Source organism: Python bivittatus, unplaced genomic scaffold (assembly GCF_059951505.1).
Source record: "Python bivittatus isolate LINGU-HERP-01145 unplaced genomic scaffold, Pbiv_v1 ctg000690_np1212, whole genome shotgun sequence".
In the NCBI taxonomy this organism is placed as follows: domain Eukaryota; kingdom Metazoa; phylum Chordata; class Lepidosauria; order Squamata; family Pythonidae; genus Python; species Python bivittatus.
Window position 1 is genome coordinate 20,004,912 of NW_028277096.1, and position 12,087 is coordinate 20,016,998.

At 40.0% G+C, this 12,087-nt stretch overlaps 1 protein-coding gene across 7 annotated transcripts in view; it reads left to right on the forward strand.

Moving 5' to 3' along the window:
* BCAS3 (BCAS3 microtubule associated cell migration factor) overlaps window positions 1–12,087 on the forward strand; it is a 514,094-nt gene that overhangs the window by 72,077 nt on the left and 429,930 nt on the right. For all 7 annotated transcript variants that reach the window (XM_088152585.1, XM_088152584.1, XM_088152590.1 and 4 more), the window contains exons 10-11: window positions 3,057–3,133; window positions 4,379–4,462. In XM_088152585.1, the coding sequence (XP_088008711.1) occupies window positions 3,057–3,133; window positions 4,379–4,462 (161 nt within the window). The remainder of the gene's footprint in view (window positions 1–3,056; window positions 3,134–4,378; window positions 4,463–12,087) is intronic.

Here is a 12,087-nt window from a genome sequence, read left to right on the forward strand (position 1 = left end):
AGTAGGTAGTCTGGGGCATTTGTCCAGCTTGTAAAAATTGATTTCAGATTGAGTTGCTGTTATGTCCAAATTAGAAGCACTTCAACTGAGCACTCCCTGAGACCTTGGAGAAATGCTGCCTGGTGCAATAGGCAGAATGCTGGGCTGGATAGGCCAGTGTCTAAACTCAGCATAAGGCAACTTGACATGTTAATAACAGTCTAATTGCTGACCCAGTGTTCTGTCCAACAGCAAGCCGCCAGATGCTTCTGGAAACTAAAAAAGATGTGGTGAGAGCCTTCCTATTATATGACATCTAGCAGCTTGTACTCGGACTTCTTTGCATCCTTGAATAAAAGTTTCTCCTAGTTTTCAAGACAAATGGTTAATCAGAGATACATTTTCTATGCATTTTGGAATCACTGGATTAGATAAACTTGTATTAGATTAACTTGCAGTTCCTGTCACCCATGACTGTGGAATAGCTGAGTAATGTAATCTAGGGACCCAGATTTGAGAATTCCTTTTTAAGAGCTGCTGAAGCTACTGACTGTCAGCTCTATTCGTCTTTGGAAATGTGTGGTTATCAAATGTGTTAATTACTTTTCTTTGGCATTTACTGGAGTACTGTGATGGCCTAAATGCTCCAGCATTATTGCTATCCATGGTTAACTCCCTAAAGCATTTAATGGCCACAATTAGATGTAGATTTGCAGAAAGTTATTTGGATATGTAGATTTGCAAAAAGTGATTAGGTAACATGGTTACCCAAAACATCAGACAAAAAGGAAGATGATTCCTTTCTGAGAAGGATGTGATAGAGTCTATAAATCTTTTTTGTACTGCCAGATTACAAATGATGGTTAAGAAATCAGGTAGAATGTTGCATTAGCGCTGAGCCCAAGTGTGAGAGGTAGCTTTAAGGAAAGAACTCACTGGCATTTTCATTAAAAGGACAGAAAAGAACTGTGTAAGAAACCCAAAACCAATCTAAGTGGGACAAGGCAAGAAGAATGATGGATGGCATACATTTTAAGAGCCACATAAAAATGAGGGGATGTAAGTCAGCCTAACCATATATTGACTTACGTTGCATGTCAAGAAGATGGGCCACATGTTATATTAAGCTCATGTGGACTCAATATAATGATATATAGGGCTGTCCAAAGTAGAGATTCTAACTTCAGAGTTTTTGCAGCAAATGAGTACTTTGTCCCCTCCCCATTTTAAATGAACACATATGAAAATTTTATGCTGTATCAGGATGCAAGTCCAGTGGAAAAACAGTAAAGAAGACCAAATGTTCAGTTATTTGTTTTAGAGTAGGAAGAGCAATAGAGGATTGCTTGATAGACTTGAGGATTGAAGTTCATGGACAAGGGAGACTTCAATATGTGGAGGGCGTTCCTCCTCCTCCTCTTGGGTATTAATATTTGTATAAAAAGTATTGATGCTAGACTGATAATAAATTTAATGATTAGAGCGGGGTTGGCATATTCCACACCAGAATATATTTGTGTGCTGCTTCAACTTCCTATGCTAATTCTACTTCTCCCCCTCACCCTTCTAGCTCTCAGGTGAAACTAATAGTTTTGCAAGACAGGTTATCTCACCCAGACTTCAAAACTCACTTCCCCAGGACCCTCATTCCTGACTTTCCAACACTCCATAAACACCTTCACTTGGGGGCCATTCAGTTGAAATATATCAGTAACCACTTTGAAGTTTCTAAGTTCCTTACTTGCTCCCCTACTCTTAGTTTAGGAACCTCTTGTGTCTTAGCTATTATGTTTTTGATAGCAGCAGGCATTTTGAAATTTTAATTTTGTTAACAGTTTTTAATGTTATAATGATAAAGGCAGTATACACATTTCATATAAATACATATTAAAAAGCAATAAACGGCTGATGTTTACGCCATGCAAATCCTGCCTGTTGCAGAAGTGTCTTGGTTTCATAATGGGACCTGGCCTAGTGCAACTCAGGGTCTTTCTACTCCAATCATGGTCTCTCAATCACTGGCCACTTCCCTTCAGAGGGCCTCAGAGAAGTTAAGGAGTAACCAGAAATATCTGTACTTGGCCCTACACTTCATTCATTTCAGATGACTGAGGCCATTTTGACCAAGGCAGAGAGTTGAATGACTGCTGAGGTCCGGATCAAAGGCTTCTGATTATTAATCATATAAGGTGCTGGGTTTTCCATTTAAAATCTACAGTGAAAGACAAGACATTAGTTATGAAAATGTGAATCACCTATGTCCTTTGATTTGTGGAATAAAATAAAACTTACATAGAGATCTTTCTCTTTGTACTTTGGTTTTATAATCTTTTAATTATGTATTGTCGATTTTAGTTTGTTGCAAGCCGCCCAGAGTCCCCCGTTGTGGGGAGATGGGCGGGGACAAGTCAAATAAATAATAATAATAAAAAGATCTGCCAAGACCCACTCCCAGATGTTCACGGTGTCTGCAAAAGAGTTGGAGGATGGAAGAAAGATGCTCCAAAAAGCATGTCTCACCAGAGAACAAAAGTGGTTATGGAGGACAAACTTCCTTTTTCTCCTAATGATGGTCACCATGGAGGAACCAAAAAATGTACTTTGCTGAAGGGCATTAATATTATTTCTTGCTAACTAATGCCCAGTGGTTGCTTTAGCTTCCAAAGACATACTTTAGCTATCCAAACGTGTCAGGATTTTTTAAACCATGGTTTGTTGAAAAAAATGTTGTGCCCTAGTTTACCCATAGCAGCAAGTGTAAATGGGTATATCTGCAGAGTATGTTAGGCCAAAAGCACACAAGACCACATTAAACACAATTAATTATATCCTTATTTAATTAACCTTCTAGGCTGCCCAACTCCAAAGCAACTGTAGATAGTTTCCCAAGTTAAAAGAAATAAGAGGGACAACATAACATCCTTCCACATTACCCCCAACTCAGAAGGCCCTGCCCAAACATCCTAAGCCAAGGCTGGGACCTACAAGGTGGAGGCTGTATGAATCTCTGGGGGGACGTTGTTCCAAATTATTTATGTCCATTCTAATAATGCCACTTTTTGGATATGTTTTTCCAGGTTGCTATCCTTGTCCAGGGCCTAATATGAACCCCATAGCTCTAGGAAGTCGGTGGCTGGCCTATGCGGAAAACAAGGTAAAAAAAAACAATACTAATTTTGTTATTTATTTAAATCTGACACTCTCTCTCTCTCTCTCTCTCTCTCTCTCTCTCTCTCTCTCTCTCTCTCTCTCTCTCACACACACACACACACACACACACACACACACACGGATGAGGTAGAAAAGGAACATTTGTGAGAATGGTTGACTTCCAAATAGTTCTTTTGATGTTTTTGTTATGAGTAGTTCATTTTCATAGCTGTACATCAGGGCTGTGTAATCTGAAGTTCCAGTGCTTCAGGGGGCCTCTGAAAACCAGGATGGAATCCCCCTAATGGGAAGGAAAGGCTTCCCAGAAGTGGGTTTGAATCACTAGTCCACAAAGCAATTACTAGCTGCTTGAACTGGTAAAGGAGAGAGGGAAATATCTGTTCCTGTTGCTTTCCTTTCTCCTTTTGCTGTATGCTCATTTGCTGGCATGGGCTTCTTGTTTGCCCAGGACGACCTGGTTGGGGGAGAGAATGCAGCAGTAAACAAGACTTCCCTAAACACACACACACACACACACACACACACACTTGGTGTGATATAAAAACACTCATTTTGTTAAGATGATAATTATAGAGGCATGATTCTCCTTGAGTATCTAGTGTCATTATAATCTAGTATACAGAGAAGAAAAACCTAGAAACTCCAACATAAGCTTCTAGGGTAACATGCAACATCTTCTCTGTTGTGTCTTTTAAATGCTTGGTGACTCACGCCTCTTTTTTCCATTAGCTCCCCTCTCTTCAAGCTATGGCAGTCTTCCCCTGCCTGTTGTCCTTCAGATGTGCTGGAATTAGGCTGCAGCTCCTTCCAGTGCAAGTGTCCATGCTTCCATGCTTGCTCAGGCTAATGGGAATTGTATTTCCACACATTTGGGGGCTGTCAGATCGGGGGCATCTGATTACATACGGTTCAGTACGTAAGAGGGCTGGCAACCCCTCCTCTTTTCTCTCTGTCAGCCTCTCCAAACTCCTTGCTTTTACAATTAGTGAGGGGCTACTCATCTTATGACAGTCTGGGTAATACCCCAAAGGGCATTTTAAAAATAATAAACAGGTTGCAGCATCTCAAGGTTTGAGATTTTTGTCAGTCTGTATAAAAAGAAGGGTTGGGGTGGGGAGGTAAAGGGATGGCAGGACGGATGAAAGGAGAACCCCAGGCCCACAAAGGGCTTCCCAAGGGGTCTACTGTGTTGTTGACTTGATGTAACAGGGATACTTTCTTCTTGCAGCTGATTCGGTGCCATCAGTCCCGGGGTGGAGCTTGTGGCGATAACATTCAGTCCTACACAGCCACAGTCATCAGTGCAGCCAAAGTGAGTCTATCAGTAGTCATTTCAGCAGCTTGCTTGGCAATGTACTTTTTATTTAGAAGTAGTTTTTTATACTGACTTTCATTTTGGGATTGTGTACAGCAGAAAACATTTATTTAACTTACATAACTCCCCTTTCCCCAAAAGTTACTGGCAAAAATAAGAAAACTGCAGGTTTTGTAATAGTAAAATACAAAAAGTTACATAATTTAATCAATTTTTTAAAAAAGACATTGGTTTATTAAGAAAATGTTTTCACCTGGAAGTATAGTAGGAACAAGTAGAGCTGTGCTTTTTGTAAAACAGGGAACGTCTACCTAATCCAACATTCGTTCCCAAAATGGCCAGCCAGAAACCCACAGGCACGGTAGGAGCCCAGCACCAGCAGAGCCAATGGTCAGGAATGATCAAGGCTAAATCAACATCTGGAGGCCACCATTTTGACATAAATGTAAATGTGAATGAAGAAATATATGTTTTCACAGCATGAGGACATATGCATGTAAAAAAATTCATGTCTCTGAATATGGAAATCCTATTGAAAACATCTGGATAAGATTAAAGAGTAAAAAGTGATACCTCTGCAGGCATCTACTACAGGCCACCTACGCAGACAGAAGATGTGGACAATGGCTTTTAAACTCCTAGTCCCAATATTAAAAAATGATTAGTGTTAGGGAGGACCTGGGAAACTACAGACAGAACTTAATTTAATGTTCATAGAAATAAAATGGATGCTGAAATAAAATTTCCAAATCACAGGAAGTCTTCGTTCTGCTTTATTTTGCTTTGGTCGGACCCTACCTCAAATGTGTACAGTTCTGGGCACCCGACTTTAAAGAGAAACTAGAACAAGTTCAGAGAAGGTCAATAAGGATAATTAGAGGACTAAAAACTAAGTCCTTTGAAGGCAAATTGAAGGAGCTGCTTATATCTAGCTTTGAGAAGAGACAATTGAGAAGGCATTTCTAGCACTCTTTAAATTCCTGGAAAGATATTGCATAGAAGGAAGTCAAGACATGTTCCAGAATGCAGAATACAGAATAATGGAAGACAGATTCTGATTGTATGTTAGGAAAAACTTCTTACTAGTGACAGTAGTTTGACAATGGAACCAATGATGCAGAGAGATGGTAAATTCCCCTTCATGGGGTATGTTCAATCAGTGGCTAGACAGTCCTTTGCCTGGGATACTTTAATTTATATTCCTGCCCTGAGCCTCTTCCAGCTGTATGATTCTATGAGCCTGTGTATGCACCGGGTAAAATTCTAGAACAGTTTGGCAAGCAGCATGTCTGTGTGCACTTAGAAAACAATGCTATAACCACCAAGAATGATTCATGTATTTATTTATTAAATATTGTATATGGCTGCTCATCTCACAACAGTGATTCCTGGCAGCATGCAAAAATTAAAACCCAACAATTAAAAACAATAATCCATTGTGCCCTGGGTAAATGACACCTTCCAGTCATTTACAACACATCAACAGGTCCAGCCTAATTCCTGATCTGAATGCCTGGAGAAACAGCCAGGTCTTCAGAGCCTTACGAAAGACCAATAGGGTCAGGGCTATCTGAATCTGCAGGGGGATGCTGCTCCACAAGACAGGCGCTGCCACAGAGAAGGCATGACTCCTGGGTCCAACAAGATGACATTGTTTAATAGAGGGGACCCAGAGCATGCCCCCTCTGCTACTGTAGATCTGGTGTGTCAAGCAGAAGTACTGGGAGACGCATTGATGAAGAACAAGTCATGTCAGACCAATCAGAGGGACTAGTTTCTCAATAAAGCATTTAAGGATCTCATGATATCCTTATAGACACGAAGGCTAAATGTGGTCAACCTGGTACTGTGGTCCAGGGGATTTGGAACTGGTTGAACAGTCACACCCAATTTTCAATTTTGTTTTTTTCATACAGTGGATATTTTATTTTAGCAAGCTATTATAGTGCATATTTTAATATTTTGGTATTTATCATTGACATATTTTAGCTGTACAGCATTGTCAACAGTTGGGAGGTCTATAGGATTCAGTGGTATGCAAATGAATGAATGAAGGAATTAATTAATTAATTAATTAATTAATTAATTAATTAATTAATGAGGTCCTGTGTCGATGTCAGCCCTTCAGTGTAGACCAGACTAGGAAACCAATGCCATGTAGGTCAATACTACTTTTATTGTAAAGCTATAGTAACAGAATCTTGCAAGTCTGAATGTGCTTCCTCCTTCCCTCCCTTTATCTTCGTGTGAAGTAGGGAGGGGCATGTCTGACACGTTTACTCATGGTACTCTTTTGGCCTGGGCTCAGGCCCTTTTTACTGACTGTTGCCTTGTGTGTGTGTGTTCCTTTGAGTCAGTATTGACTCCTGGTGACTGCCTGGACAAGTCCCTGTAATTTTCTTGGCAAGATTTCAGAAGTGGTTTGCCCTTGCCTCCTTCCTAGGGCTGAGAGAGAGGGACTGGCCCAAGGTCACGCAGCTGGCTTTGTGCCTAAGGCAGGGCTAAAATTCATGGTCTCGCAGTTTCTAGCCTGGTGCCTTAACCACTAGACCAAACTGGCTCTCACATTGCCTTGGTAGCAGCTTTTTCTTCTGTCCTTCAAAGCCATTCCCTCTTTCCCCTAGTCTGGTAGGAAAATGTGCTACATAGGTCCATAATTCAGGAATTCTGTCTTAGTAGTTGTGTAGGAGAAAAATCTAGGTTAATCAGCTGAACATGAGCAAGTAGTGTGATGTATCAACTAAAAAGGTCAGTGGAATTTTTGCTCCATTAACAGAAGCATTGCATCTAAATTGTGGCAAGTGATTGTTCCACTGTACTCTGTGATTATTAGATGACAGATGAGGTATTATGTCCATTTCTGGGCACTGCTCTTTAAAAGAGGCTGGGAGAAGCTGGTGTGGTTTCAAAGAAACTGAACAGGTTTAGTTGGAAAAGAGAAGGCTAACAGAAGATACAATTATAGCCTATAAATACTGTATGTAAAGGGGTGTCCCATGCAGTTTTCATTGAAAATGAGAGCAGGACAAGGGTCAGTGGGTTGAAATTAGAAGTGAGCAGATTTAGGCTGAATCTTAGGAGGAATTTCCTGATGATAAGAGCTGTGAAGCAGTCTGCCTATAACAGTGTGGACTCCCACCTCCTCATATTGTCAAATGGGTTGTGGGCCATCTATGAGGAATGGTTTAGTGGATCCTTGCACTGAGCAAGGGGTTAGATCAGGTGACAATGAGGTTCCTTCCAACTCATACATTCTGAATTTATATCTGAAAACTCAGTTAAACATAAGAAACGCCATTTAACATTCACAGCCAGTGCTGTGAAATACATCAATTTCTGACTTTCAAAAACTGCACTTATTAGAACTCATCAATTTCTCACTTTCTGGGAGAAAACATTGTGGTTTGCAAGTAAGGGATTGAAAAAGAAATTTTCAATTGGTGGGCTTGACCAACTTCAGCAAAACAACCCACAGAAAAAAACAGAGAACGTGCCATTTCCTTTGAATAAACAAGTAACATTTTGAAAAGGAAAAAAAATATGAATCCCATAATGATGACTATTGATCTCAACCAATCTCCTGTTGAACGTGTGGAAAAATCACAGATTTTGTATTGGTCAAGACAAATATGGATCTGTGTGTGTATTTGGGAGGAGTGTGGAACTCTGTTACACAACTTGTTCAGTCATCCTTAACACAAAATAAGATGCATATAATTTCATGAATGCCAGCACTTTTTCATCTTATTCTTAAAATTAAAAATGTAGCCTGCCCATTTCTGGATTTGTATTTCTGCTTAAATAAGGATCATTTAAATATTCATCCAGTGAAGTACGCCTTGGTGGTCAAGTGGGTGTTTTTTACTGCAGATGTTAGACACATATTATGTGGTAGTTAATTAATATTTGTAGTATCTTCTTCCCCAAGTCCTGCAGCAAACAAATTCAGGGGAGGAGAGACCCTTTGAGCACTCTAAAGCTTTGGTGTGCTTTCAAAATGCAAAGCATGGTAAATATATGAGTCTGTCCTTCCTGCTTATCTCTGAGTCTGAGTAGGCTTAGGGATGAGGAAGCATTGCCATGTGGCCTCTGTTTTTGTGATAGGGAGATTCTCACTGATTCTGAAGCAGAATAGAGCATTTGCTTGCATACTGGAGACTTGCAGTTAAATCCCTAATATCAGGGGCCTCCTTATCCAACATGATTCTGCTCATCCTTTCCAGATTTCTAGAGAGTGTCTTCTCAAGGTCCCACCTCAGTAAGAAGAGTGTGGGCCAGAAGAGAGGCCTGTGCATTGGCCCTTACATTATGGAATACAGTGCTCATAGATATGTGCCTTCTCTGCGGTAGCCCCCACACTTTGGAATATCTTGCCCCTAGAGGTGAGATTGGCCCCCTCACTCCTGGCCTTTCGGAGGGATCTGAAGACCTGGCTCTGCCATCTGGCCTGGGGTGGGGAGGGAGGTCATCAAATGTGGGGTTGGCTAGCCCCCTAGAGGCCTGGCGTTGCTGCCTTGAACCATTGGCCTCCTGGACTTTTTCCTTTATTTTTTGTAATTGTGTATATAAGCTTTTAATTGTATATTTATTTATTGTTTTTAACAAGTTGTGAGCTGCCCAGAGTCCCCCATTGGGGGGAGATGGGGGGGGGACAAATTGAATAAACAAGCAAACAAACAAACAAAGTCAGAGGAAGTATGGAGCCTCACTCCATGCCTATCCATGTGCACAGTCTTCAGGAGACCTGGTCTGTGCTGATTGGTGGGAATTGTTCTTAGATACCCTTATCCCTTTCTCTTGCTCTGATTGATGGACCCAAATATTGTAAAGCATCATTCACTGTTAGGCAAGTATGAATGCATCATTTTGTACATGAATACAAATATTTCTCCAGTTGTTTTCTTTCTAGGCAATACACACACCAGTTGCAGCAGACACAGCCTTGAGAGAGAGAGGATACTTCTTTATAAAGAGGACGCCTCTTTTATAAAATTTTATTGAAGGAAGTAGTTGCATAAAAAAATCTGCTCCTTGGTTTATGAGGATTACCTTGTTCTAATCCAATAAGTCAACTACACATTGCAGGCCTTTACATTTTGCAATAGCCTGATTATGAAAGATTTGTACATTTTGACTTAGAATAATGAGATAAAGTCAACCAAAATGATTTTCTCCCATGTGGCCAGTGGGAGTGAAGCTGAACATGGTTTTCCTACCCTGTGAACTCATGGCAGATGTGACATTTGAACCAGTGATTCGTAGCTACTCCATAACACTGACTGTTCTGCCATAATGTCCTAACTTGGGCATTCTATTAACTGAAACTAGAAAAAGCTATCTGAGTCTGTTACCTAGGCAGCGCTGTATATTTGCTGTTTTTAACAAATGCCCTGATGGAGTTTTCTTTTGTCACTGATGTAATGAACAGTAAGATTGAAACTTGGGATTTTCACTCCTCCCACCCCCAAGAAAGCTAAAGGATGTACTTCTGACATGCCAGACACAAATTTAAACACCCGGACGTCCTCATCCCCAGTAACATTGATACTTTGTTCATTCTTTTTTGAGTCTTTTAAGCCCCAAAATGGCAGAAGTTACTTTTAAAAAAACACACAAAAAGCAGGCATCTGTTTTCTCTTGTTACCTGATAACTCCATAATGAGTACTAACAGCTTATGTGAGAGCAGGGCCATTAGCACTAATGGACTGGGAAGACAACTGATATGGCATGGGAAAGGTTAAAGATTACCAAAGAAAAATTCACAAATATGCTTACTGCAGAAGGGAATGAGCGGCATAGTGGTTTCGTGCTGATATTTATGGACTAATGGATTGGGTCAAATTGGAATCCACTTTTCTTATTTCTTTTTTTGGCTATCTTGCGTTCCTGTTCTGCTGCATGGCAGGGCAGTCATTTGTGGTTATTGCTTAGATAAGCACAGTGCTTTTATTTTCTGAAACCTCTTTAGTTATATGCTTGTTCCGTGGCCAAATTGGATTACCTTGCGTGCATCCGAGTGGGCATCTCAGAAGGACCACAAAACCACCACATCTGGACAAATGTTTAGTGGCTGGAGTTGGAGAGGGAGCCTCGTTTAATTTGAATACCTCTCTAAAAATTAACCTAGTAAGGCTATAATTAATTGAATCTTGTTTTAGACAAGACCTTGTTGCATGTTGAAGACCTGTGCAGCACATTTTTTTTTTTGGGGGGTGCCTTCAAGTCCGTCTTGATTCTTAGTGATTATATGGACAAGTCCGTGCAGTTTTGTTGGCTCTGTTTTTTGGAGGTGGTTTGCCATAGCCTTCTTCCTGGGGCTGAGAGAGAGCGACTGGCCCAAATTCACCCATCTAGTTACAGCTAAGGCAGGACCAGAGCTTTGGGCTCCCTACTCCTGGACCCTTGCCTTAACCAATAGACCAAACTGGCTTTTGTGTAACACACATGTTCCCTGTATCAACTGAACATGGAGGAAGTGAGCTCTGTGTTTCTTGTTGCTAGACTGCATGTTCAGTCACCAAGGGAGAATTAGTTCAAATTTTAATCAGTGATGGGATGCTACTATGGGTACGATATAGATTTGTAGCTGAGGGCGTAAATTAGGAATTCATCAGAATCTTTTATTGGCAGGATGTATTAATTATCCATGTGAGTTCAGATGACCTTTATAGTTTTCAGTAGACTCTGTTCACAGATCTGATTCACGCTTTCTGTTCGTCTTTTTGCTGTAATTTTATATAAAAAGAACTGTTAGGTAGCCATGGGTCAGGGTGGTAACCACAATCTGAACACTCCCATTTGAATCACTTCACTCCACTCAGTCTGTAGTAAATTCTGATCTGCCATCTTTGCTATTAACCAAATGTGGTTAAGAAATGGCAGCTCCTAGTTGCTGGAATTGGTGCTAATTGTGCAGCATTCAAATCTGAAGCCTGATTAAAAAGTTACCAGTAAATTGATCAAGTACATTTTAGTTGATTAAAGGGAGAGAGCAAGTTATTTGTGGGGAACTCAGTCAGGTAAGCATTTGTTTATGTATTTCTGCTGTCTTGGATTTCATGCATCCTGCTTTCATCAAGAACGTAAGAGAACTGTAAGAGAAAGTATTGAAATAAGCAAATGAACAACTCCATCACCTGCTTTAATTTTTTTTTGATAATAGCTTTATTAAATTTTAAAAAGCAAAAAGATAAAAACTAACACAAACTAATAATCAAGAAAAAGAGTAGAAAGAAAGAAAGCCAGAGATAAAGAAAGAAAACAAAAGTGCTGGAAAATAGAAAAGGAGAGGAAGAGAAACAGAAATACAAAAAGAATGACTTCCGACTTCTTATACAGCAGTTATAAACGAAGCATAAAATAAACTCTTACTCTAAAAATACATCTTAATATACATGTTTTGCATAGTCTGTTAAATTTGATTAATCATCAAATCCATGTATCATAATTTTATTTTTTTCTGTTTCCTGCAAAAAGTCCAAAAGGGGCTTCCAGTTCTCAATAGTCAATGTTTTTTCTCTACGCAAAGCTGTCAATTTTGCCATCTCAGCTAACTCCATCAACTTCACCATCCATTCTTCCATTGTAGGTATTGTTTAATCTTTCTTCTTTGAGCTTATAA